Raw genomic sequence first — 27977 nt, forward strand, 5'->3', positions numbered from 1 at the left:
ACCCATCATGACAAAGAAAAACAGAATTTTGCAAGAGGCCTGGTTGCACCAAACTTCTTCCATTTGAGAATTCTGGAGAATTCTTGGGATCCTCCAGTGCAGCAGAAATGCTTTTGTAGCCTTTCCCAGATCTGTGCCTGTCAACAATCCTGTCTCTGAGCTCTGTAGGCACTTCCTTTGACCTCATGGCTTGGTTTTTGCTCTCATGTTATTGTCAGATGTGAGGCTGTCTATATAGAGGTGTGTGCCTTTGTCCAGTTAATTTAATCTACCACAAGTGGACTCCAGTCAAGGTGGAGAAACGTCTCAGCAAGGATCCAGAGAAATGGGAGGAACCTGAGCTGAATTTACAGTGTTGTTGGAAACAATGTTAATTTTGACAGCTATTTTAAATTTTAGTCCCAGTCTTTTAGTTTTAGCCATATTTTAGTCATTTATACCCTGCATAGTTTTAGTCTAGTTTTAGTTCATGAAAAACTCAACAACTGTTTTAGCCCATGAAAAGTCCCCACATTTTAGTCTTAACTTTTAGTCCAAGCATTTCTTGCCTAAATCTGGTACCAAATCATGGTAGTGTGTTCTATGTGCCCTGCTAAACCTGGGGCCCCTGCTTTCTAAACCTGAGAGGCAGAAGAGATATAGCTGCACTGTATTTTAACAGATATACCCTTAGTGGATTTATCACAGATTTTGAATGACTGATGAAAAACTAAATTACATTTTTAGTTTAGTTTAAGTCATCTTGATGAAAACTAAACTTACTTTTAGTCAGTTTAAGTCATCACAGATCTATTTTTTGCAAATCTTAAACTAGTCTTTCTAATGGGAGAAAGGCGGTCAAACATTTTTAGTCATAGTTTTAGTCCACAAAATCAACACTGGTTGGGAAGAGTCTGGATTCTTTTGAATGAACTTCCTCTGCTTTAAACGCAGTAGTAAATCGACTGTTTTTTTTTCACCTAAAGCCTAGTAGCAATTATCATTACAGCATAACAAAGCTCTGCCAAACAGGTGTGGTGTAAACATCAGTTTGAAAGTCTTAAACAAATAGGGTTAAATATTTTGTAAAAAAAAAAAAAAAAAAAAATGGAAGGAAATGAAGGAAAGATGGATTTTTTTTTAAACCGTTTTAAAGAATTCCACTTTAATGTTTGCATGATGTGAAGACCAAAACACCAGCTGCAGAAAAATACATTAAACTGGTATTTTAACATTTCAGGTTAAATAAATATTTCACCTTCTACAATTTGAAAATTTAAGTAGGACATATTGTGATTTAATCTAAATTTAGATTTATTGCCCAGCCTTTGTAGCCACTCAGTGGTTATTCCTTAAAGCAGACTTTAAATTGTGTGTTTTTTCTTTTACTTATGTAAATTTAAACTAAAGTAACTGTACTTTTACTTAAATACAATAGTCCTATACTCTTTCCAGCTCTGCCTCCAGAAGGCTGCCTTGCAGAAAAACCAAGCAAAACATTTATTAGTGAAAAAATATTTTTAAAAAGTAAGCAGTGTTATTGAGCCAGGTTTAGATCAAATGTTTTCACTGTTTCTGAGTAAAACAGTCTCTAAGTGGACAAGAGACCTCCTCAAACTAAAGCCAAAGTTTTTTTTTTAACTTCAAAAATGATCCAGATTAAATATCCCTTATCGCACATCTTTAAATAGACCTGGATTTCAGGGTTTTTTGCTCTATTTTCAGAGTGTCTTTCTCAATCAGCACTGCTTTACAAACTTGAAGCTCCTCTGTCTCTCCTTGGCCTCTAGGTGGCAGCACTAGTCCTGTTGATTTTAATGCATTTTCCCTTTCCCCCTCTGATTTCAGCAAACTCTTCACGACCTCCTGATCTAATGTTCATCTCATTAATGATCATGATATTAAGCTCACTGCAGAGTTTGTTTCCAGGGTAGCGACCTGTGATACTCCCTTGAGAAGATAAACATGCCCATTTAGAGGGAATTAGTTCACACGTCTCACACAAATAGGCTGTGTTTGTGTGTTTGCAGATGACAGTGGGTGTAATAAGACAGGCTCATGTAGCATGGCTGAGAGAATATAAATCTAAAATACATTAGGCCTATTAAGATCATCTAATGAAAATGTGATTGGGGAGCTGTACAGCAAGCTCCGAACATTTCATTATTCTGTGAATGAGAATATTTTCTTACTAGCGGAGTAAAAGCATATGCTGTAATAACCCCTACAAGCTGAACAGGCTGTACAGGTAAAGCATGGTTATGGTATCTGTAAATCTCAGCCTGTCCTCAGAATCACAGTAGGGCTTAAAGTCTTTAAATTAAAATGTAACACTCTGTTTCTGCTATGATGCAAACAGTTGGTTTATTTTTTGCTATTTTGTGATTTTTCTTTTGTCCATTTTTGGACCTCTCTTATGAGGTGCAGACCTGGAGATGACTTATACATGTAGTGGCTGCTATAATCCTGCTGCTGAACATGTGTAACCCATAAACGTTTGACAGCAGAATTCATGTATGCTAAAATGATGAGCTGAACGCCACCTCTGACCCCAATATGGAGCGGCTTATCTCCTATTTATGAGGGACCTTTCTCCTGTGACCCGTGGTGAATTGTGCCCTCCTAAAATGTCCTGTGATGGTACCATAATCCTGTGGTGATAACTGCAAACTTCATGACCTCTGACCTTCAACCCACAGAGCAGGGATCTTTGCTCAAGTGAAAACTTCTGGAATCAGTCCATGAAATTGTGCTTTTCCTTGACTTTCTGCATCCTGATTCAGACTCATGTCAGTATTTTAAATTTAGAATAAGCCTTTTGAGACATGTGTCGTTCCGCTGTTTATTAGCGTTTACTAATCCGTGCCCAGCATTAAAAAATTTCTCCCGACCTTTTACTATTCTGTTCCTACAGCTCAGTTTCAACCAGACAAGTGTTGTGTGGTTAAGAGATGGGCTAAGTGTTGTGGTTTGGTCCTGGCTAGGTTTGCACCAAATATTGTGTTGGCCAGATATGAACAAAAAGATGTAAGCTAGACCTGTCTTTAGTGACACAACTGGTAATGCGGCCAGATTTGGGCCAAATATCATTAACCCTAACTAGCTTGGGTTATGGAAAGTGTTGTGTGGGCCAGATATGGACATAGAGAGTTAGCCAAACCTGGTTGAAGCGACACAACAGGTTATGGTGGCAAAATGCAGGCCAAATGTCATTAGTCAGACCTAGGTTGGGTTTGGCTAGTGTTTGGACTAGAAGTAGCCCCAACAACATTAGCCAGACCTGGCATTGGATTCAGCAAACCTTGTATGGGCTTGATGTAGAAGAAGGCCAGACCTGGCTTGTAATATCTGGGTCAGATGTGGACCAAATTTCATGAACTAGGCTTGGCTTGAGTGAAATCAAGTACTGTGTAGGCCAGAATAGGACCTAATGTCATGAGCCATGCCTGGCTGGGATTACTGCAACTTTTGCATTGGTCAGATGTGGCCCCAACATCATTAGCAAGACCTGGCTTAGGATACAGGAAGAGCTGTGTGGGTCAGATGAGGACCAAATGTCATTTTCCAGACATAGTTTGGTGGATGTAAGCATTGTGTTGTCCAGATACTATGACATATAACAGAGCCAGAGCTAGCTTGGGCTATAACAAGTATTGTGTGGGTCAGATGTGGACCAAATGTCATGATTTGGCTTGGTTTATTGCAAGTGTTATATTGGCTAGATGATGGCCAAGTGTCATTAGTCAGACATAGCTTAGGATTTTGGTGAGTGTTGTGTAGGCCAGATGTGGCACTAATGTCATTAGCTAGACTTGGCTTTGGTTACAGCAAGTTTTTTGTGTGCAGCTGAAGCAGTCAGACTCACTTTGAGTCAGCACCATGAGCTGAGGCCAAATGCCATAAGAGGACTACAGAACAACTGAAGTTTTGGGCTGCAGTGGATCTGCAGCTGACTTGAGGCGGCTACACTTACCCTAAGTCAACTCTGTACTTCAAGGCTATGAGATCTGCAGATGTGAGCCATAAGAAAATGAGATTTGAGCCAACAATTCTTGGCTATTTGGGTACAGTTTATTAATGTTTTTATAGTTTCAAGTTGGTACCCACAGTCTACAAATTCACGCCCAGTGCACAGATCTATAAAAAAAAAGCTAACAAGAATAGATTGTGGCAAAGATTATGAACCACACAAAGATCTGTAAACAGACTGTGCATTTGTAAGTCTTTTGTTAGAAATGACACTTTAATATAGAGTAGGTCCTCTTATGCAGCTATAACAGCCTCCGCTCTTCTTGGAAGGCTTTTCACAAGATTTTGGAGTCCTTCTGTGGGAATTTGTGCCCATTCAGTCTGCAGAGCATTTATGAGGTCAGGCATTGATGTTGGACCAGAAGGCCTTGCTCTAAATCTCCCCTCCAGTTCCTCCCAAAGGTGCTTGATGTAGTTGAGTTCAGGGCTCTGTACAGGCCAGTCAAGTTTTTCCACACTGAACTCATCAAACCATGTCTTTGCAGCCCTTGCTTTGTGCACTGGGGCACAGTCATGTTGGAATAGAAAAGGGCCTTCCCCAAACTGTTGCTACACAGTTGGAGAATAGCATTGTCCAAAGTGTCTTGGTATGCTGAAGCATTTAGATTGTCCTTCACTGGAGATAAGGGGCCTCGTCCAAACCCTGCTACACAGTATTAGTGTTTACATTAATGCCAGTGGAAGTTCAGAACTCTTCAGCTATGAGATCAGCAGAAAATTGAAGACTTTTGCCCACCTTGAGTCTTAGCAGTCCTTGACTCTGCTCTCTGATTTTACGTGGTCTTCTGCTTTGTGGCTGAGTTGCTGTTGTTCCTGAACACTTCCATTTTCTAATAATGTCACTTACAAGTCACTGAGCTCTTCAGAACGACCCATTTAAGGTCACAAATGTTTGAACATGGAGACTGCATGGCTCTGTGATGATTTTACACATTTGTAGGTCTGACTGAAACACCTGAATTCGATAATTAACAGGTGTGGCCAATTGTTTCTGTCCATATAGAGTATTTTCTGCATAAAGTCGCTGTATAATTACAAAACATAACATTTTAAGAATCCAAGAAAATTCCTGAATGTTTTCAGATTTATAAAATAATCTATTGTCTTTACCAACCCACACTCATGACCAAATCTGGGGGGTCTACTGTATTCACAGGACAGCAGTATTATGTGGGATCTCTCATAGTTATGTTTGATCAGTTTTGAACCTCTACTGTCATAAAAAGCTGGATGTATGAATTATCAGCAATATGCTGCATACTGTGATGTGTTCCATGTGGGTGTATGTAATTGTATCCATCCTCATGCCTATTTAGCATGCATAAAAACAGAAAAATCAGACCCAAACTAGAAGTGTGTGACACCCTACATTACCCCATCACCGTGAATCTGTCAGTATATCGGCATAAAAGATAAAGCAAAATTTTACTCGGCGTCACGTCCGCTGACATCGGCACATAAATGGAACTGAAATCAATGAATGCTGATTACCATGGTGATGTTGTTATGGCGACCAATCAAAGGGAGAGGTGAGCTGATGGGTGTTCAGACTCCTCAAAATGCACAGTAAGAGAGAGAGCTGTGAGGTGGATTATTGCCTGCAGGTGATTGCAGAGAAAATTGTGTACGTATCACTCCTTCATAAGGACTTAAGCAGTTTGTTTTCAGCTCAGCTCAGTAGAGAAAAGTCACACCAAAAAACCCTGGTATACCTTTCTATGTCTTTATGCATTCCTTTGTTTCACCATGTCACCTCCCAATGTGCAGAATGGTTAATTAGCACCTATTAAAAGTACTAGTATATCTCTAATGTCATGAAGAAGCCTGTGCCGCCCCCATTAGAGGCCCAGCTGGGGTCACGAGATTCTTCGCCTGTGTGCAATTTAACAGGCTGCCGACGTCAAACAGAGCCAAGAGCCTCACTTAAAATAATATCACATACCTCAGTTGCCATGACAGCCACAGTGTTTGCCTGTGAGGCTGGGATGCTAAACGGCTGCAGGTGTAAAGTGATGCAGCAAGCTTGTATTCCAGCGAGGCTTTTAGCTGCAACATGAGAGCAGAAACAAGTGTGAAGTAGGACTGTCATTACCATATTATCTCCTGTGTGACAGGTGAGCTTTCTTATTTGCAGAGTAGGAGGTGTGGCATGTTTGAGCCAGTAAATGGGAACTTTTCTTAAACTCATGTTACCTCAGCAGGGGTATGTAATTTGTGACAGCTGTTCCAACATTTAACCAACTGGGATGAAATTTCTCACCACCTCTTTGATTATGAGTCAGCTCTTACACTTACGGAGAGAGATAAACCACCTGGCTGCATCGAAAATATGAAACCCTGCAGCTTCCAAATGTGTGACGCTAAGTTAATACCACCCAGGCCTTTCAGCGCTCTGCTCATTCTCTTGGGAACACAAAATGTCTGGAAGTACAGTAAGCGACATGGGGCGTGAAATTGGAATTATTATGAGTACATGTTTCCATGTGTGCTTTTTGTCCTCCTGGCAGATGTAGTCTCTCATGGGTCATGGATGGAGATACAGTTAAGATTAAGAAGCACAGATAGGACATATGTTCCCAAAGATACCAGAGTTTTTCTTATAGATGTGCAAGAGTTTTATGGATTTAGTGTGAACAGGACTATTTAGAGAGTAGGGGTCAGCCTTAGGTGGCAAGGACCCTGCCACCTTAAGTAGCTCCAGAAAATGTGCATACTATGATCAGTTATCTGCATTACAGGACGAGTTTCAGTTGAAATCCACTAATTAGACTGTGTTGCAAAAGGGTGCCACACTTTGTCACATTAAGACTTAGCATCTTTAATATGATTGGTACTTTTCATGGTGATTCTTAAAGACACATTTTTCTTTTGTGTCCCAATAGAAATCAACACATTTGCTGTCATTTTGCAAAGGCTATCTCCACATGTCTCTGGCGCAATCAAGGAAATGATTTGAAAGTGGAGCTGAGGCGACGCTAAGCCCTCTGACAAACAACTACATTGCCAGGTCAGCTATGAGAGTATATGCCAGATCGGCACTTTGCCATGTTAACCCTGGTCCTGTCTTGTCCTGATAGCCATCCTCAAGTTCTGCTCCAGTTCCAGCCCACGGGGTCCTGGGTACTCAGTATGCAGTGAGCTGGACCAGGCCTGGAAAAGTGCACCAGGTGCCATTCCTGTATCAAGCAGCTAACCCTTCCTATCCCAGTTCTCCCAAGAATGTCAGCACCAAACACACAATACCTAAAGATGGTCAAAAGAGAAGTTGCAACAAAAAGAGTCCAGTCAGCACCTCTGGCCATCAGTCAATGTCCATGCCTTACAAGAGTGTAGTAAGACCGGCAGAACCGTGCCACGGCTGCTAGCTCCCCACTTCACCAACCAACCATGGACTCCCTTCTACAGAGATCACATACACATGGCAGACAGCACACTGGGACAGAAAAGTATGGGACAAACAAAGCTTCACATATAGACAAACGACTCACTCTCACACAGAAAAAGAAAATGAACAAAGATCCACACATGACAGATCACTCACACTGAAACACAAAAGGAGAAAACAAAGCACAGCAGCAATCCAAATAAAATATAACAGTAAAACTAAATGATTTTATCCATAGACATGCCAAACCAGGCTTTTACTTTGAAAAGCACAAACTGTAAGTGTAATCATACTGTGTTAATCTTTATTATGAGATATTCTATGGTGTGGAAACAGGTTGAATTTAGAGAACAGCTTTATTTTAATCAGGAGAGGGTTAATATGAGCTCAACAGTGATTCATTTTACAAGTCTGGAAATGTTTGAAATGTCTTAGGCAAATAGACTCCATTGAGATGTTTTTATGTTCTTTCAAAGGAAGTAAGGCTAACAGCAGGATAGACGTCCTCCCCATTGAGTCTAGACATTGGCTGACAGGTAGGGATGAAGGGATGCAGGATGGCCTAAAGGACCTGGATCTGGGCACTGTTGAGATATAATGAATGTGGCTGGGGTGGAGGAAGGTTGCAGTTGCACTGAAAAGACAGATTGAAGGTGGAGAAAAGAGAACAGATTTTAAAACCATTACAGCAGCAGGATGATTGGATCGAGAGGGGTCGTGGCTGAATGGGATTGGTTTAGATCTAAAGTGAGTAGACGCCCATATCAGGAAACAGAGCGGGAAAAGGGAGACACATGAGTGAGTAATTATTAATGAATGAACTGCAGCACTTCATTAGAACAATGCCTTTTGGTTTGTGGCCTTCCTCAGGATCATCAGGAAACACACTGCAAACATTCTATCAATTTGGACATGCATATCTGCTAAAACAAGTAAAATATAGCTCTGTTTATCATTTTCCTGTCTATTTTGGTCAAGGGACACCCATAGCTTGCAGAAAAAAACAGGCAAGGCTTCTATTCTCTAGATTCATGCCCATGCAAGCAGAAAGCCCTGAGTTGTTACCATGCACGGTGAAATGAAAATGAAGCCGTGATGCAGGTAAGCCACAGCCGCCACACATCCAGTGTGAAACATCCATAATGAAGATTCTTTAGCTTTTAGATCCAGCCTTAAATGGACAACTGCAGTTTTTTTTGCAAATCTGTATGAAGCTCATTTTTGCTGCTTGGTGTGCACACATACAGTATCTCAGCACCTTCTGCAAAATTCCTGCCCCAAAATGGCCACCCCAGTTAGAAAAGTCACCATTAGAGAAGGCTGCAATCTGTCATCTGTTCCCATTATTTAGTGCACGGCTGATTAAAATGCTTAAATAGTACAAGTGGAAGAGCACAAAGAGGCTCTCTGTGTGTGCATTTCAAGGGCAACAGTTGTTGAACTGATAGCCTTCCTGAGTTAAATCCCATTAGAGTTGCAGATTGTGGGAAAACACATGTTGTTGTCTGCTTTCCTGACACAGAGGGGGAAAACATACTCTGGCTTCAGGACAGGAAAGTTGAGCCAAGGTCACTGATGTGAGATACAGTACCATGCAACTCTGCCAATACAAACTCCATCCTCGTCAGGGAGGGTGAGGAGATTCTGAGAGCTGCATACATGCATGAAAGCGTGTGCTTTTTTTTTTTTTTTTTTTTTTTTTTTTTTTTTTAGATGGACTGTGGATTGTGTGTACTTTCCTCTCTCTGCAGCTTTGGGATGCATCTAAAAATACCACTCAGGCCAGAGAGGAAAGTGAAGATGGGAAAGCGTTTACAGAAGAGCAGGAAGAGGGGGGGTCCTTCTGAACACAGCAGCCAAAGAGGAAAGCCTGCAGACAAGAGCCAGTAATGTGACAGCAAAAGAAACCCTGTTTCACATTCAATCCCACAGTCCCTTCATTTCTTATAGTGTCACATTAAGGCATCAGATCAACATGTCGCTCCTGCTCTTTCTATGTGAACATTAAGGTTTTTGTTGCACCAGTCTAGGTGTAAGCCATGTGCTTCTGCGTCATGCTGGGATACCTTTGGATGATGCTGTGACACACACTCTTTTCATTGAGCAATTTTATTATTTAGCAACGAAAAGCAGAGACAAAAACCTCCATGTAAACTTCTCAGCCCACTCCAAATCCTCTCCCACAGGGAACTGTACAAAAGTACACCAACACAACATGAAACAAAAACTACTACACAAAGCATACCTGGAAAAGAAAGGGCCAGGCAAAACCTCCATCAACAGTTTCCAGCATGCCTCAGCTCCTGCAGATGAAATAAAAATACAGTATGCCATTTAGCTAACCTTTCTTTGTGCATGAACTAGTTTTATTACCTTGCATGACAAGACAGCTGCTGCTGATGCAAATAAAGCGCCCAACCCTTTTGGGTTTATGACACCAGGAACACCATTGCAATTATCAAAAAAAAAAAAAAAAAAAAAAAAAGAATTCATTACAAGCAAATGCAAAGTTGCATGATCTTTTCCCAGCTCAGTAATAAAGAAAACATTTTGCCTTTACTCCCAGGCTGTGCAGATGTAGACTGCTATAAAAAAGTTTTTTATCATCATCCAATCAAAATATCAGCATTATTTTAAAAAGTACATCTGTCAGGCATCAGGACTCACCATCTCCTCCTTAAGAAAAATCACAACCCAAATTAAGAAAAAAATTCTTTATTTATCTCATTAGTTAATCAGTAGTCTTGGCAACCATTACACCATGAAGACAAACACAAAATGTTGATATTTGAACCCTAATAGAAACAAAGAGATGAGTCAAAATAAATGCCTTTACTCCATTTTCTCTAGATATCATGGAAGTTTGGTAATTTATGGAATAATTTCCTTTTCATTTCCTTTTAAACCAGCTTTATTTCCCAACAAAAGGGAGATTAAAAGGTTGAAATTTTGAGAAAAATGCTGAATTTTACTCTGAATCAAAGGAAAACCTAACAAAATATAAATGTATGAAATTACTGTATGTCCACTTCTGGCTTCTGTACACTGAGTTTTTGTCACATTTTGTTCCCCCTGGCACACATTCAATACCCACTAGAAAGAGCTTCGTGACCCACTTTTGGGTCCTGACCCACCAGTTGAGAACCACTGCTTTAAATCATTGTGAACAGAAAGTGAATCTTGTTCTAGTGATGGGAATTTCGGCTCTTATCAGTGATCCAGCTTATTTGGCTTGGCTCAGCAAAAAGAGTCGGCTCTTTCGGCTCCCAAACGGCTCATTCAGTTTGGCTTCAACTGACCTGCTAATTTTTAGTAATGTTATTACATATGATTGATATTTTGTCAGGTATTTTACCACAACTATGCTAAATTCTTAAAATTGAAGAAAATATCTTGGAATTTTTCAAAATCTACTGTCTCCCGAAATCCCGATGAAATCTGCTCACTGGCTGAGATGTATGACACGCTTGACAGAAAACAATAACACCACACCATCCAACACAAATCCTTAATACATGATGTGCCTGTGGTAGAGGATAAAAGATCATCCCTACTAATCAATCAAATAACACACAAACACACACAATCTATATACAAATGACACCACTACTCCTACTCCTACTCCTACTACTACTACTACTACTACTAATAATAATAATAATAATAGTTATAAAAATAGAAAACATCTCTCTAACGGGATCCGGCTCTAATCGTTCACATAAAAGAGCCGGCTCTTTGAACCTACTCATTTACAACAACCCACCATTATCTTGTTTTCTGTTTCTCCATAGTCACACAACAAACAGACTGTTCTCCTCTGGAGTGGTGTTAAAGCTGTAGATTTCTATGGCTAAAGGTAAAGTTCTGTGCACACTGATGTGCTATTACTCACGAATTGGACATTTAATGGACAATTAAATCAAATAAATAAACTGAAAGTAAAGGAGACATTAACATTGTGGGGGAAATACAATTCATGTAAACAAGATAAAAGAGGATGATAGATTGAGATAATTTAGAAGGGGGCAAAATGAAGAAATACCACAGAAGGAGGAAACAGAGGGAGGAGTGGCTGCAAAGAACAACACAAGTACATCATTTCAGGGGTTCCTCGTTTAATACAGATAAGTCCCATGCACATTTACTGAGATTACCCACGTCAGAGTGTAACTCTCTTCCACTGGGTGGTACTGTACATTCATTACAGCCATTTCCTGATTACTGAGACTACAAAGATTCCTGGGAGATTTGAATACAGGGGCAGACTTGTACAAGGATCGTGAGGAGATCTACATGAGGAGGAGGAGGCGGGAAGCTAGGGGGAGGAGGGAATCCAGATGGGAAGGAGCAGCAGCTGAGCCGCAGGAGAGAGAGAGAGCAGACGGAGGAGAGAAAGCTTCCTCTCTGCTTGCAGATGAAACATACTTCTCTGTCTCTGAGCTTCAGGATCTCTGGTCTCCGCACCGACATGTATTTTGGTGAGTAAGCCTATCCGGACTTCTTTGGTCTCTAATAGAGCAGAGGGATCACTTGTTGCTACCTGCAGATTGATGTTGACTCAGTCACTTGTTCAGAGGCGTTTTAAAGTGAGTCCTGCTCTGTCTGCATGTTGGTCTTTAGTCTTAATTTAGGTCGGTACTTTTCAAAAACCCGTTTTAGCGACGGATGCTCCGTAATTTTAATAAGAGATAGCATCAGAAGTGCAGAAGTTGAATATTTGTGCAGACAGGTGCGGAGGAGAGGAATGAAGCTGAACTTGCACGCGGATTGATACCGCTAGATAGATAGATAGATAGATAGATACTCTATTAGTCTTTTAGGGAAATTCAAGTGATGATGATGATGATGGAAATGTTTTGTTGCCTAAAACGCTGCCAACAAATTCTGCGGACTAGACAGCGTGTGTGAATGCTGCATTAACGCGTTAATCACGATGCAATTAATTTAAGAAGTTAATGCATTAGTTTGCTAAACCACATTAAATCCCCTTGTATAGCCCTTGAAGGCTTACCTAGCTAAATTACTAGCAGGTCAGCAGCTGGTCACCTTTGTGTCCTCCTGCTCTGTCAGAGATGGAGAATGAGGACTGCTTATTTCCACCTTAAAAAACTCACAGGCAGCTCTAAAATCTTTGTTATAAACAAATGTTTAGTAAGTAAGTAAAATCATTAAAAACTTTTTTCCCAGAATTTACACGTTCTTACACGTCAGGGTGGCACAACTGCAATAATGAGACTTTTATTTTGAAAGGAAGTGATGAAAACAGATCGTAGCATAATTTATCCATTACTTTTCAGTCACAGGTGGACAGGTGCACCTTCACTATCAGGTGGTACGATGGATGTAAAAGTGATAAATTAGTCAAATGTCAGGTGGTACAACCCTTTATATTTATTATTGATGAGAAACTGCCAAAGTGTCACTATATGAAGTAAACATCATCTGAAGCTCTAGAAATATTTGCTTTACTTCTTATTAGGTCAGGGAGGTATAATATATTAAAATTAATGTGATTAATTACAGTTTTTCTTGGATGGGTGGGTACACGTTCCCTGTCAGGTGGTACAACCAAGGTAAAACAGCAACATTTTATTTTACCATAAAATTCTTTTTTTTTTTTTAACTCTATGTATTCACTTTTTAACAAGAACAAAAGTAACAACATGTGTCTGAGTATTTGTCTGTGAAGTTTGTATTTATTTGCAAGTGTCAGGTTGCTCACCCATGAATGAATGAAGCTGTACATGCCATTTGCCCTTATGTTGTATTTTTCTATAATAATCTACTTAAGTTTCTAGACTTTAAGTATTTTCTTAGCTTCTAAATATTTTTTTCCTCCCTCTATGTTATCTGTTTTTGCACCGAACACCAAGCCAAATACATTGTATGTGAAATGTGTTCAGCAATAAAACTCGACTCAGATTCCAAAGTAAAATATCATTATACAGTTGAAACCAGAAGTTTACATACACTATATAAAAAAGCACATAAACTTTTTTTTCTCACCGTCTAACATTAAATCAGATTAAACTTTTCCTGTTTTTGGTCAATTAGGATTACCAAAATTATTTCTATTTGCTAAATGTCAGAATAATGAGAGCGATAATTTATTAGACATTTTTTTATTATTTTCTTGAGAGTCAGAAGTTTACATACACTAAGATTACTATGCCTTTAAATAATTTGGGAAAGCCCAGATGATGATGTCATGTCTTTGGAAGCCTCTGATAGGTTTATTGACAACATTTGAATTAATTAGAGGCACACCTGTGGATGTATTTTAAAGCACACCTGAAACACACTGCTTCTTTGTGTAACATCATGGGAAAAATCAAAAGAAATCAGCCAAGATATCAGGAAGAGAATTGTGGACTTGCACAAGTCTGGTTCATCCTTGGGTGCAATTTCCAGATGCCTGAAGGTGCCACGTTCATCTGTTCAAACAATTATACCCAAGTATAAACACCATGGGAATGTCCAGCCATCATAGCGCTCAGGAAGGAGACGGGTTCTGTGTCCCAGAGATGAATGTGCTTTGGTCCGAAAAGTCCATCTCAACCCAAGAACAAAAGCAAAAGACCTTGTGAAGATGCTGGCTGAAGCTGGTAAGAGTGTGTCATTATCAACAGTCAAACGAGTCCTGTACCGACATGGGCTGAAAGGCCACTCTCCCAGGAAGAAGCCATTACTCCAGAAGAAACATAAAAAAGCCAGATTACAGTTTGCAAATGCACACAGGGACAAAGACCTTAATTTTTGGAGACATGTTCTGTGGTCTGACGAAACTAAAATTGAACTTTTTGGCCATAATGATCATCGTTACATTTGGAGAAAAAAGGGGGAAGCTTGCAAGCCTGAGAACACCATCCCAACTGTGAAACATGGGGGTGGCAGCATCTTGTTGTGGGGTTGTTTTGCTGCAGGAGGGACTGGTGCACTTCACAAAATAGATGGCATCATGAGGAAAGAACATTATGTGGAAATACTGCAGCAACATCTCAAGACATCAGCCAGGAAGTTCAAGCTTGGGCTCAAATGGGTTTTCCAAATGGACAATGACCCTAAGCATACTGCCAAACTGGTTACAAAGTGGCTTAAGGATAACAAAGTCAATGTTTTGGAGTGGCCATCACAAAGCCCTGATCTCAATCCCATTGAAAATTTATGGGCAGAGCTGAAAAGGCATGTGCGAGCAAGGTGGCCTACAAACTTGGCTCAGTTACACCAGTTCTGCCAGGAGGAATGGGCCAAAATTCCTGCAAACTATTGTGAGAAGCTTGTGGAAGCATATCCAAAACGTTTGACCCAAGTCATACAGTTTAAAGGCAATGCTACCAAATACTAATGAAATGTATGTAAACTTCTGACTCTCAAGAAATTAATAAAAAAATGTCTAAAAAATTATCGCTCTCATTATTCTGGCATTTAGCAAATAGAAATAATTTTGGTAATCCTAATTGACCAAAAAGAGGAAAAGTTTAATCTGATTTAATGTTAGACGATGAGAAAAAAAAGTTTATGTGCCTTTTTATATAGTGTATGCAAACTTCTGGTTTCAACTGTAGGTTAGACAACATAAATAAAAAAGTCAAAGCAAGTTTCTTGAGGAAAGTATCAGCCTAACTGATGTTTACACAGAAAAATTAAACATGATGCTGTTTTGTTAACCAGGTTATTAGACTTTGTTGAGTCATTTTGTACATGCACTCCTGCATACTTCTTAATACAGTGCCAAACACGGATGCACTATGCTGTAATATAATTATTACTGTTGTTACTGTCATTTAAACTGGAACTCTTATTCTATATTCACAGTACACTTACTGTTCATTGTCACCATGCCATGATTGCTGCATGTATCATGTTGTACCATATTATATTATGTTAAATTATAGTATAGAATATTATACTATTTTATATTCTACATTATATGATATTATTCTATACTGTGCTGTTTTATAATATTTTTTGCAGCTAAACTTTAATATTAATATTCACACTAGAATACCAAAACTACGCTGTTATGTGTATATCTTGTATTACTTATCGCTCCTCCATACTGCACATTTAACATCCCATTCTATTTGACTTCTTCTGCATAATCTCATGTTCATGGCACAACACTTCTCTGTGTATAATTTGCTGCCAACAAGTACCATGTCACTTTGCACAAACATGAGCCACTTTAATTACCACTGCCTGCAACGACGACTGTCCCTTATTTAATTCTTTATTTAGCTTTTATTTAGTTATATTGTTCAATTCTGTAGTATTTTTACCACCTGTTGTGTTGCTGCAGTGCCAGGATTTCCCTCTGTGGAACAATAAAGTCTTTTTTTTATCTTATCTTGTCTTATCTTATCTTTTTTGAGATGAGATTAACTGTGTTTAACAATCGAAATTCAGTGAATTAGCTGTGGTTTCTAAAACAGCTGTAACAAAAACATAAAGTTCCCTAAATGGGTCCCCTGACCTCTGTGTTGTTTTCAGGCAAAATGTGGAAAAAAGGAAACCAATAAAAAGACACAAGCAGTAAAAATATTAAGGAAATAAAGCTTAAAAACAGCAAGAAGGGTGAAAAAATAAATAGATGTTAACAGGGAATTAAGGCAAGGTAATGAGTAAGAGGAGCCAAAATGCTAAATAATACAAGAAAGGTTTGAAAAAACCTTTGAGAAGATAAAAAACAAACAAGAAGGCAACATCACATAACAGCAAGTTGGTTATAAGAAGTGATTTGAAAGGAGACTGATTCTGCATGCTTCATCTCCTCAGGCAGGTCATTCCAAAGTTTACCAAGGTCTGACGTTTGAGAATGGGTGGTGGCGACCCAATCAGGTCAAAATCTGGTTAAATTCATGCAGTCTGCTTAGCCTCGACAAAGTTTTGTGTTTGTACAGTTCCTTGGTTCTTCTGGAGCTGTTCTCTTGCTACAGAAGTCCACTACTGGGCCTCTACATAAAAATATGTTTGAGTCAAAATAAGCTTAGGGAAGCACCCTCCAATCAGTGTGAACACAGAGCTGAGAAAAACAAAACCAGAGGGAGTTTGTGCTCTCTCTTTTTTCAAAGTCATCAGTAACCAATATGCAGTACTGTGCAGAACTTTTAGGCATGTTTGGGCCAGAAATTTAGGCTGCAGTGAGGGGTGTAATGGCGAGTGAGCCCACTAGAGGGCACCATTGGGCAGGAAGGAGAAATGACACAACCTCTATTGTGCTCTGGATGTCTTTGCATTTTACCGGGGAATCAGAAAATAATCTGTTGAAAAAATATCAAAAGCCACAACTTTAGGGCGGAGTTAGGAGTGGATGTGGAGCTTAAGCACAGCATGGGTGGGTAGCAGGGTTGCCACGTGGCCCTGGTGATGCTGTGGATGTCCAGAGAGCCTAAAAACCGCCAGCAGTCTGAGCGTATCATCAGGGATGAAAAGGCCTGGACAAAAGACACATTGGGGCCCATAAAGAATCCTTAGCACCCTCCATGCCTAAAACTTATGCACATGACTGTATATAACTAGTGTGTATTTGAAATCAACTGTAATAACATTTTGGATATCCCATATTATACCTTTTTTTCAGTTTATGTTCAATAGTTTTCAGATGACTAAGTGAAATGGTTAAAAAATACAGTAAAACTAAAGGACTGCAGCCACGGCCTTCTGCCCTTACATGACTTTTTACTATCACCTCAGTTTAAGTTCAGAGAAGTTTCAAAATGCAATCTCAAGTTGAGCTTTTCACAAGTTAAATTTGAGGAGGCATACAAATCAGCACTCATGTTTCCAAGGGCAACCCCCCATGACGTTTTGCTAGAATGGGAAAGCAAACACACAAACTTGGACTAGTTTAAGGCAATCAGACTAATGGCAGAGCGGATGGGTGTGTTGTGATTCTGATTATGATGATTACTCATACGGGCTGGTCCTGAATCAGTATGCAATCAAGCTCAGAGAACAAGCAGTCGAAAACAAGCATCCATAATCAAGATTCAGCAACACAAACACGATGCCTGTTACAGCGCTTCAAGTAATGGCCTCAGTGAACCAGAAATGTCAGTGTGAGTCTTTGTGAGAGAAAGAGAGAGTAAAACCATATCTGTGGTGGTAATTCAGCACCTTTAGAGTATTTGATCAACCTTCAGTGTTCAAAGTCCATTGGCTCTACCACCCTGAAACCTGAACATGTCACTTTCATGTCAAATCAAGTGAACAGCTTCTTTTAAAATCCAATAAAGGAGGCAAGTAGGAGATAAAATAGCTTCATTCTTGTAAAAAGAAGCTGTCTGACAGGAGCTTTGACTCTTTTTTGAAGAAAAATGTCAAATATCAACTTGTCTAGATGCTTTAATGCAGTTAGCCTATTTAGTCCAGTGTTGGTAGATCTGGAGTTATTTAAAGGTACTGTGTGTAAAAGTTTAGGCAGCAGAGGAAAACAAGTGATTTCTACATGGAGAAACTACCAAAAGGCCATGTTTGAGCTGTTTATAACTATGACAAGTGTTCAAAAAGCAAAACTTGAAATTTTCTTAATTCTTAAGCTACTTTTGTGTCCTGGAAGTAGTGATATTAAGGCATAAAAGAGAAAAGTTTGGAAATCTCACAGAGAAACAGCAGCAGATAAGAATTTAAAATCCTCTCGTGGTGTCACAGCACTTCTGTATTGTCAGTTTCCACAAAGCGGTCTGGTTTGGTTCAGTCCAGTTCTGTCATGATTTAGCTCATTAAACTCTGATCGTACCCGTGTTTCCTCAGCTGATGTCTGTCCAGTCTCTCTCATTGTGACGGGAAATCTGTCTCTTTTAAAGAGATCCAGATCATTTGGCTCAGCTCAGTAGAACTGGTCGTTTGGCTCCCAAACAGCTCTTTATTTGGTACCAGTTTGGCGTTTTAAATGTGAATTGCATAATGACAAAGGGGGAAATGAAACTGGCATTCAAACAGAAGCTAGCTACAGTGGCTCACATTAAAGAGCCGTTTAGTAGAACAGGCTCGCTCATGAATGGCTCATCATTACTCGGTCTTACACCACACACAGTTTATTCTGTTGATAGTACATCACTGTTTACATCAAAAGCATGTTTGTGACAAAATAAGGATTTTTTTTTTTTACGTTGAAGAGGCTCAGCTAGCCTTTTAGTGCAGTATTAGACTCCTCTAGACTCTGGTCTCTTCTGGTAGAAGATCAGCAGGACCAATTTGTGATACTGATCCCTTCCACACCAGGTAATTCAGTGAAAATGAGGGAAAAACTGTTTTGCAAAGTGTAGGGACTGACTCAATGTATGTATAAAATTTCTGATGATAACTGCAGCATAAAGGTCCATTTAGAGCTGAAAAGTACTAACTTTGTCCGTTCCCATTCTTTTGGCTAAAATGATTTTAAGCAACTGTAACATCAGGCTGAAACATAAGAAAAATGACAGAAGTGAAGGGGGTTGGAATACTTCCCTGAATGCACTGTATGTTGATGTGTAACAGCCCTCTTTATAAAGTGTCTGCACACAACTTTGGTTATGAATTGGCACTATACAAACAAAGCTTGATTGATAGATATGATACAGGAATAATCATGTGCACGTGTCCATATTTATTCCGTGACAGTGTGCCATTAATCTCAACATCTGCCGCCTACCCTCCCCAATGCTGAAAAAAGCTCTGGTATACACAAATATGAGATCTTCTTGTTGATGGTCTCCTCTGCCTTCATAGATAATTAAGATAATTTAGTTCTAGTTTCAGTCTGATTCATTGCAGCTGAAAAATCCTTGAATGAGCTCTAAATACAGAATTAAGCTTTGAATACAAGTTCCACGCATTCAGAATGTTTCCAGAGCTGAGTGTTAAAATGATGGACTGACATTTGCACCAAATGAACCTGAACTTTTTTTCAAACAAGATCCATGTCAAGTCAGATAAAACAGCATTGAGTGATTTTTACATTGAGTAGTGTAATCAGCTGCAGAGTGTCTTCATTAAATGAATGACATCAAATTCAATACATTTAATTTTGTGTTTACTCTCTAATCAGCCGTCTTTATAAAGGTTCCTGTGAGGAGTTTTTCACTGGTTATAGAACAGAGTAACACTGATATTGATGCTTTTTTCTGATCTTTAAAAAAAAGCAAGACTCTCTGAAACAAGAGGGATTATTTCCACAAAGTTGTTTGTGATGTCCAAAAATCTTTAAATCAGTATAATTGATAATATAATAATAATAATATCTTGAGTTTATATAGCATCTTTCAAGGAACCCAAGGATGCTTTCATACAAAAACAAACCCTTTTGCGATGGCAGCGATTTCCAATGTGTGAGAAAGTGAAATTTTTATGTGAGTGTGAAATAATGTTGGAAACCAGTTTTCACTCAAGTAGCTCAGTGCTCCAGGTCCAAGCGAGTCTGAGCATGGATACCTCTTGTACAGTCATCATATTATAATTCAGCACACTCCTCTTCCATCCATGCCAGGGCCAGGGGACTGTACCTGTTCAGAGAACTCACAGTAGAAAATCAAACCAGACTTCTGGGTGGCAAATGTGTCTTGTGAGAGGGCACCCTGAATGTAAAAAGGTCGTCATATTCAAAAACTAACAAATACCCCAAAAGCTTCCAACATCAGGAAGTTGACATTAGGATAAAAGAGGAAAAGTTAGGGATGCATGGTATTATCAGTATGATATCGGTATTGACAGATCGGAAAATTTCTGCCTATATTTACAATTCATATTTTGACTATAAAAATTGATTTTTAGGCAAGATCAACAGACCTACGTCAGCTGAAGTCTCTTTCTTTATTCATCATCATTTCTTATAGTTAAAGTCTGTTTGAAGGACTAAAATTTGTTAATTTGTTCCTCCTAAAACTTTAGGGAATGACTGAAGTTTAAGGTGTGAACTACATTTAAATAAAGTGCCTATAAAAACTATTCAACCCCTTGGACTTGTTACCCTTTTATTGATTTATAAATCAATAATGGTTAATATAATTTGGCTTTTTTTTTTTACAAGAAAAAAATAAACCAAAGAATCCTCTTTTATGTTAAAGTGAAAACAGATTTCTACAAAGGAATGTCAATTTAATGAAAATCTGTCATGTAAAATAAGTGACTGGATAAATATTCACCCCCTTTAAAATGACTGATCTAATTCAACAGCAGTCCAGCCAATTGGTGCTAGTTGTCTCAGAATTAGATAAATGGGGATCACCTGAGTGCAGTGAATGTGTCTCAGTGACTGTAGTATAAAGACACCTGTGTCTGGAAGGTCCGGTTGCTTGTTTTTCAGTGTTCCTGGCTACCATTACACCATGAGGACAAAAGAACACAAGAAACTCAGAGAAAATGTTACTGAAAAGTACAAGTCAGGGGATGGACACAAACACATTTCCAAGGCACTGAACATCCCCCAGAGTTCAGTTAAATGTGTAAATCTGCCCAGATCAGACATTCTCACAAACAAAGTGAGCATAAGAAGGAGACTAGTGAGAGAGAGGCCACCAAGAGAGAGCGAGAGAGAGAAAGCCACTGTTGAAGAAAACTTATATTAAATCGGTACTAGAGTTCTCCAAAAGGCATGTGGGAGACTCCATGGTGAAGTGGAAGAAAATTCTTTGGTCTGATGAGACCAAAATGGAGCTTTTGGCCATCAGACAAGACACCAAACACTGCACATGACCAAAAACACACCATCCTCACTGTGAAGCATGGTGGTGGCAGCATCATGCTGTGGGGATGCTTCTCAGCAGCTGGCCCTGGAAGGCTTGTAGATGGTATAATGAATGCAGCAAACTCTTATTCAGACAATCTTATTCAGTCTGCAAGAGAACTCTCTGAAAAGATTTATTTTTCCAGTTAGACAATGAGCTGAAGCATACAGCGAAACCTACACAGAAATGGTTTAAAAACAACAAGAAGAATGCTCTCAAGTGGCCGAGTCAAAGCCCAGACCTCAATCCAATATATATATTTGTCATTATTATTTTACATTACATCTTTTTAGTTAATAGACATTATTTGTAGAAATCGGATTTCAATTTGACATTGAAGACATTTTTGTTTTGTTTTTTTGTCAGCATAGCCAAATTATATTGACCATGATTTATTCATAAAATCAATGAAAGGGTAAAAAATCCAAGGGGGTCAGTACTTTATGTGGGCGCTGTTTCAGTATCAGTATTGGTTAAAATTAATTGTTAAATATTTGTACGTGAGATATCAGCAAATATCTAATGTCATGCATCCGTAGAAAAAAGTGAGGGCCATGTGCATATATATGTATTTATTAGCCTGCATCATTATTTTATCATTTATTTTCACTTGTTTCAATGGATGACTCCTCTGTACGTTTGTGTCTATCTGTCTCCTCCCTGGTGGCTGTCTCCTAGGTAACTTGTGTCACAGTGCTCTACCGCCGCTGGCTCGTCCTACGCTGGGCAGGACGCCGCCCACATCAGATACCAAGCCCCTCCTCCCTTTCCACTTGCTGCCTGGGTTCAGTGATGTAAGTATTGTCAGTTTATCATAATCACCAAACAGCTTTCTGCAGCCCTTTAAAACTATCAAAACCCAGACTTTATAATCTGTCTTCTGCTGCTGGTGTTGGAGTTTAGTTCATCCAGTAGTTTAAAAACAGAGATGCATGAGCTTAAAGCTGCCCACACCGTTCCAAATATATCACCTCTGATGCATCGAGCTGTGACATTTCCACACAACCTGGGGGGTGGAGCTGATTACTTGGTATTCCTCACGCTGCTTTTCTTAAAGCTGTCTGCCCCCGGTGTTAGTGGAGGGTGAAGGTGAAGAGCAGAAGTGCAAGCCCTAAGGAGGGTGGATGTGTCAGATAAGGTGGAATTCTGATGTTTGCTTTAAATAAGGATCGTCTGAACAAACTCCTGCAGGCTGTTTGACGTATGAAACCAGTTTTAGTTTTACTAGAATTAATGTACACCACACATCTGAGACACTTTTATCTTCACAGTTGAGCTTATTCCATTTCTCTTTTCAAAATAACCACACTAAAGCTCAGGTGAGGAGTTTTTACCTGGTTATAAAATGCACTGATGCCTCTATATAAGCCACAAATGCCTACTAGACCATCAGGAAGAAGACTTATTTGCTTTATAGATATATTTTAATATTTATGTATATTCAAATGAGAGCAAGTATCAGAGGTGATACGGCCTTTATTATACTTCAGGCATTAAAACAGGGGCTGCATGCAGTGCTTTGGTGCAGGGTTACCACTTTTGCCTCACAATTTATGTCTTTATTCCTAGGATTTTATTAATAGTGCATCATTTGTGATTTATGAAGGCTGATATTTCTGCAGACATTTGGTAATGGTTGAGCTGAGTCACAGGTATGCACACTGTAGAGGGGCTGCTGTAGCTCCAGCTGGTTGTCTTTTTCCAGGTTGTTCAAGGCGTAGATTGCTTTCCAGTATGTTGACTACCCTGCCTGTGCTTCAGAATTCATCTTTAGAAACCAATGAGTGATGCCACTGAGACAACGGTCATGTTTTCCTCAGCCTGTGAATTTCTCCCACTAAAGCCAAACCCAGAATTGAATCAGACGATATAAACCATTTGATTTTGTTTTATTTGAATTGAAACAAGTTAGACTTTTCTTTTATCAGATGTAGGCTTTACCAAATCTTTTAAAAAGTCTTATTAAATACCTCACCTTTTCCCTGCTGAGACTCCCCACTCTCCTGTTTTTAACTCTGTCCTTCATTTGATTTTCAACACTTCTCCCACTCTGAAGCTGAAAGAACATCATCATCCCTGCAGAAAGTTTGCTGACATTTACAGTCCCTAGGCTCAGCTTGTTGAAATGATAGAGATTCAAAACTTTTTGTTTCTTTCTTAGACAATAAAGTTAAGCACTGGCAATGCACATTAAATAATACTGCTGCATGTGGAGATGTAGGAAGCAGCAGGAGGGGCCATCTTTGTTTCTGCTCCTTGTCCTTCCTGTTTTCTGTCCCTGCCTCTCTCCCTTCCTTCTCCCTGTTCTATCCCTGCCTGCTCTGGATTTAATCCCTGAACCTTCACACTGTAAAGCAGCAGCCTTAACTCTTACACCATTGTGCTAAATGATAGCGCTAGTATTTTTAGGGTCTATGTTGTCTCCTTTACCTTACAGTAGTCCAAAATCAAGGTTTTTGATCCAGTTTGTAAAGGCTAGAGCACTCCAGCTCCACACAGGATGCTCCAGCCAGTCTTTGAATGCCAATGTTCACCCTGTGACATGCCAGTCTAACCATTACCACTGTGCTGTCTGTCCTGATAGTGCTTGGTTTATCACCTCATGTCCTTTCTCTAAGCCCATTTTAATTACTTTTGTTTTACTTCCGCATTAAACAGCACGCTGTTTCTTTTACAAACGGACAAGTGAGGATTAAACAGCATTACTAAAGTGCTGCTAATGATCCTCTGATCTGAGGTTGAGGGAAACTTAAAGTTTACAGCAGCATTCAGTGTTTGTTTGGATGGCACAGATTAGCCCCTTGAGCCTAGCTGTTGTTGCTAACTGTTAATGAGAGATTGGTGTTGTTGCAGTATTTTACCTTCTTACAGCTTGCATGACTCATGTCTGACTCCAGCCTTTCTGCTGTTTGAAGAAACCTGAAATAATCCAGTATCTTTGCTTTCAGCCTGCTGACTGTAGATAAACACTATGATCCATGTTATCGGTCTAAGTACCAACTTCTTTTGGTGAGTAAGCCATGTACCGCATCATACAGTTGTATGACTGCTGCCATCTGCTGGCTTTTTGGTTAACTGCACTCTGGGGAATATCTGTTTTGAAACTGCAATCCCAGTATTTAAAGCCATATCAAATATCAGTAAAATCTGTATCGATATACCAATCTACAAAGTGTGCATGACAATATATTGCCATATTGATTAATGTTAATTTTAGTTATTAAAATATTGATTTTTAACACCTTTTCTATAAAATGATTGAAGTGATTGCTGCTTCCATTAATGTAATAATTCCAGCTCCAGAGTAAAAGAGTGTTAAACCCCTTCCCTATAATTAAAAGAGAAGCTCAGAAAGGTGTCAGTCCTTTGAACACATGCCCAGGTGTTGGCCTTTGTAAATGTTTGATGACTGGACTAGACTGGACCATGTTTGGTGCCCACATGTGGATTTTCAGGGTTACAACAGGACTGCACACATGTGTGGATGAGTGTCATGAGCCAGAGATCCTGAGCTGTTGACTGGAGCTTGTTGGCTTGTAGTTTGACAGATTTTCTTTGTTTCCAAGCCAGTAATAATTTAAATGACAAAGACCTGAAAGCAACAGCTCATTTATCACAGCCCACCCCCTCCCCTTTAGAGTTAGCTGACATCACGCTCTCACATGTGACTCTGTAAATCTAGGAACATTCATCATTATAAATGTTGACTCTGCTCCAAATAAAAGTCTGCTTTACTTTACTCTGCCATATGTTTCAGCCATAACTCTGCTTGGAGCTGACGGTGTCTGACGGGCCATCAGCACACTGTGTGAGAGAATTCTGCATATATGAAATGAAGCGTCATGTTGACCTTTGTTAATGTGTCACCCTGTCGATTTATTGCATTATCTACCAAGTTTACAGTCTGGGCTTATTTACCACATTCTCTTATGGCAAGCTCAGGGTGGGAGAGGTATTTCATCTTAAAAGCCTCTAGGCAGTCACCTGTGTGTAAGTTAGTCTGATCTTAAGCTTGCTCCATTCAGGCACCTGTAAGGTTTGGCTGCTCAAACTGCAGTGAGGAAGAGATACCTGGCTTGTATTGATAACGCACCCAGAAATTCAAAATTAAATGATTAAGTGAAAGTTTCAACCTAGAATAAGAGACTTAAGGCTTTAGAGTGCAGGTCAAGTTTCAAGTAGCGTGAGCTACATAACTCTGAGGCAGGTCATCTGAGGAGCCACCAAGAGAAGGCCTATAACAATCCATCTGTGGATTAAAGTAATCAATATTCTAAATAAGAAATGAGAATGGACTTTTTTACCCTGCTAACACAAGACAACAGCTAACTCTTGCATGTGCCAACTAAAGATGGACCTGTCATTTGACAGTGTACAACCCCAATTTCTAAAAAACTTGGGGTGCTGTGTGAATGTAAATAGAAACAGAAGTAAATGATAATCAAATCTCATAAACCCATATTTGATTCACAATTGAACATAAATTACATATCAGATGTTGAAACTGAGACATTTTACCATTACATAAGAAATATAAGCTCATTTTGAATTTGATGGCTGCAGCACATCTCAAAAAAGTAGGGACAAGGCCACAATTGTGTAGCATGCCCTGTTCTTTTAACAATAGTCTGTAAATGTCTTGAAAGTGAGGAGACCAGTTATTTGGGGACGAATGTTGTCCCATTCTTGCCTAATGTAGGATTCCAGCAGCTCAACAGTCCTGGGTCTTCTTTGCCTGATTTTTCCTTTTCTGATGCTCTAAATGTTTTATATTAGTGAAAGGTCTGCTGTTGTGATACATGTGGTATGTGGTTTAGCATTGTCTTGCTAAAATAGGCCTTCCCTGAAAGCGGCGTTGTCTGGATGGGAGCATATGTTGCTTTAAAACTCTGTATACTCTTCAGCATTGATAATGCCTTTCCAGATGTGTGAGCTGCCCATGCCATAGGCATTAATGCAACCCCATACCATCAGAGATGCAGCCTTTTGAACTGTGCTAGCATAACAAGCTGGATGGTCCCTATCCTCTTTAGTCCACAGGACACAGCATCTGGGGTTTCCAAAAGATTCCAAATTGTGATTTGCCTTACCGCAGAACAGTTTTCCATGTTTCCTAAGTTTATTATTATTTAGCTTTGGCCCAGAGAAGACGGTAGTGTGTCTGGGTCCTGTTCACATATGGCTTCTTCTTTCCATGATGCAGCCTTAACTATCACTTGTAAATGGCATGGCCTACTGTGTTGACAGACAATGATTCCTGGAAGTGTTCCTGAGCCCATGCTCCAGTACAGAATCATGCCTCTTTTTGATGCAGTGGCCCCCTGATGGTGGGATATTCAATGTCTCACAATTTTACATTGAAAATGTTCCACAATTTCAGATGCAGGTTTTCAAGGATTGGTGAACCTTTGCCCATCTTTACTTCTGAGAGGCTCTGCCTCTCTAAAATGCTCATTTTATAGGCAGTCGCATTACTGAACTGCTCACAATTAACCTAATTAGTATTAAAATGCTCCTTCAGCTGTTTTTCATTAGTACCACTGAGAGCATGGTACCTGATCCATCGTCCCTCTGACTGTGAGGCTGAGACCAACTGCAGACTTGAACTTGCACATGGGGTGATAAGTTCGCTGAGCAAGCCAGTGTGGCATTCCCAGAGTCTGAGCATGCAGACTAAAGTCAGAGTCTTTCAGTCCTTGGTTCTCCTCGTCTTACTAGACTCTTATGAAGCCTGGATGTTGACTGATGGTCAGGGGTGCCACCTGAGACAACTTCTCTTGGATGCATCTGGAGCAGGCCTGGATGATGGCCTTTAGAAGGCCAGAGCATTACAGGACCAAGGCTCATGCGGGGAGGTACTGAACCAGCATATACTCCTATACCTGACCTGGTTACTATCCAGCCTTTTGTTACCCTGTCCTTACTTCTTTGAGACATGTTGCAAAAGCAAAAACTCTCTCTATTTTGGTACCCAATCAAGAGTTAGTACAAGTTTCAACATTACTGTCTGAAGTTTTGCAAGCTAACTGCAGCAAGTATATCTTCCCTGGATGCCAGAATTTTCCAACAGTTGTGAGAGGCACGTCTTCCCCTTGGTTGTGTCACATTTAATGAAAACACCCAACATCCAACAGCAGAGAATACGCTTTTTTCTGTCTGTCTTCATTTCTACATATTTGAAATGAGCACAATAATAATACCACAGACCTTTTTGTGATTATGGTAAACAGACTGTAATACCACAGTCAGCTGCTTAGAATAGAGGTGTAGAGGAGGATAAATCATTCAGACGCTGGTTTTCTGTTTATGTGTGCAGAAGAAAGAATTAGGAGGGGAGTCTAAAGGGCGGAAGGGGTCTACCACAGGTGTCTGTCCACCCAGGGTGTGAAGTGGAACTCCAGAGGGAGGACGTAAGGTGACTTTGATCTGACAGAAAAAAGGGAGAGGCAGAGGGTTGAGAGGGGAGCAGATGGAGCGGTGAAGGGGGGGAACGTTTGATAGGAGGTCAGACTTGGAGCCGTGGGACTCGAGGAAAGACTGACACAGCTTTTAGCAACTCCTGCTCTAATATTTATGTGGTTATAATTTTATGTTTAATTATTATTTCTGTTTTTATAACTGACTCAGATAATGAAACCATACAGGACTAGGGTTGTTTTATTTGTTTGTTGGAGTTAATGTAAACAAACACCTGCAGGTAAACAGAGATAAGAGACTGCACACTTCCCTTCCTGAGAAGCTGCCTGCTTCAGTGATGATCAAAGAAAAAAGCTCACATTCTTACAGTCAGATTCAGCTGCTTTCATAGAGCAAATTATTCATCTTCAACACCACAGAAACTGGAAGAATCTCCATTTTGAGTGGCGTACCATGCACTCTCA

At 39.7% G+C, this 27977-nt stretch overlaps 1 protein-coding gene across 1 annotated transcript in view; it reads left to right on the top strand.

Annotated features, from left to right (window-relative positions):
* Nucleotides 1-11730: 11730 nt before the first annotated feature.
* LOC121524232 (zinc finger protein 385D-like) overlaps nt 11731-27977 on the top strand; it is a 32636-nt gene continuing 16389 nt past the window's right edge. Inside the window, exons 1-2 of the mRNA XM_041809510.1 lie at nt 11731-11871; nt 21775-21890. Coding sequence (XP_041665444.1) covers nt 11808-11871; nt 21775-21890 — 180 coding nt within the window. The 5' untranslated portion in view covers nt 11731-11807. The remainder of the gene's footprint in view (nt 11872-21774; nt 21891-27977) is intronic.

Source organism: Cheilinus undulatus, linkage group 16, assembly GCF_018320785.1.
Source record: "Cheilinus undulatus linkage group 16, ASM1832078v1, whole genome shotgun sequence".
NCBI classification, from domain to species: domain Eukaryota; kingdom Metazoa; phylum Chordata; class Actinopteri; order Labriformes; family Labridae; genus Cheilinus; species Cheilinus undulatus.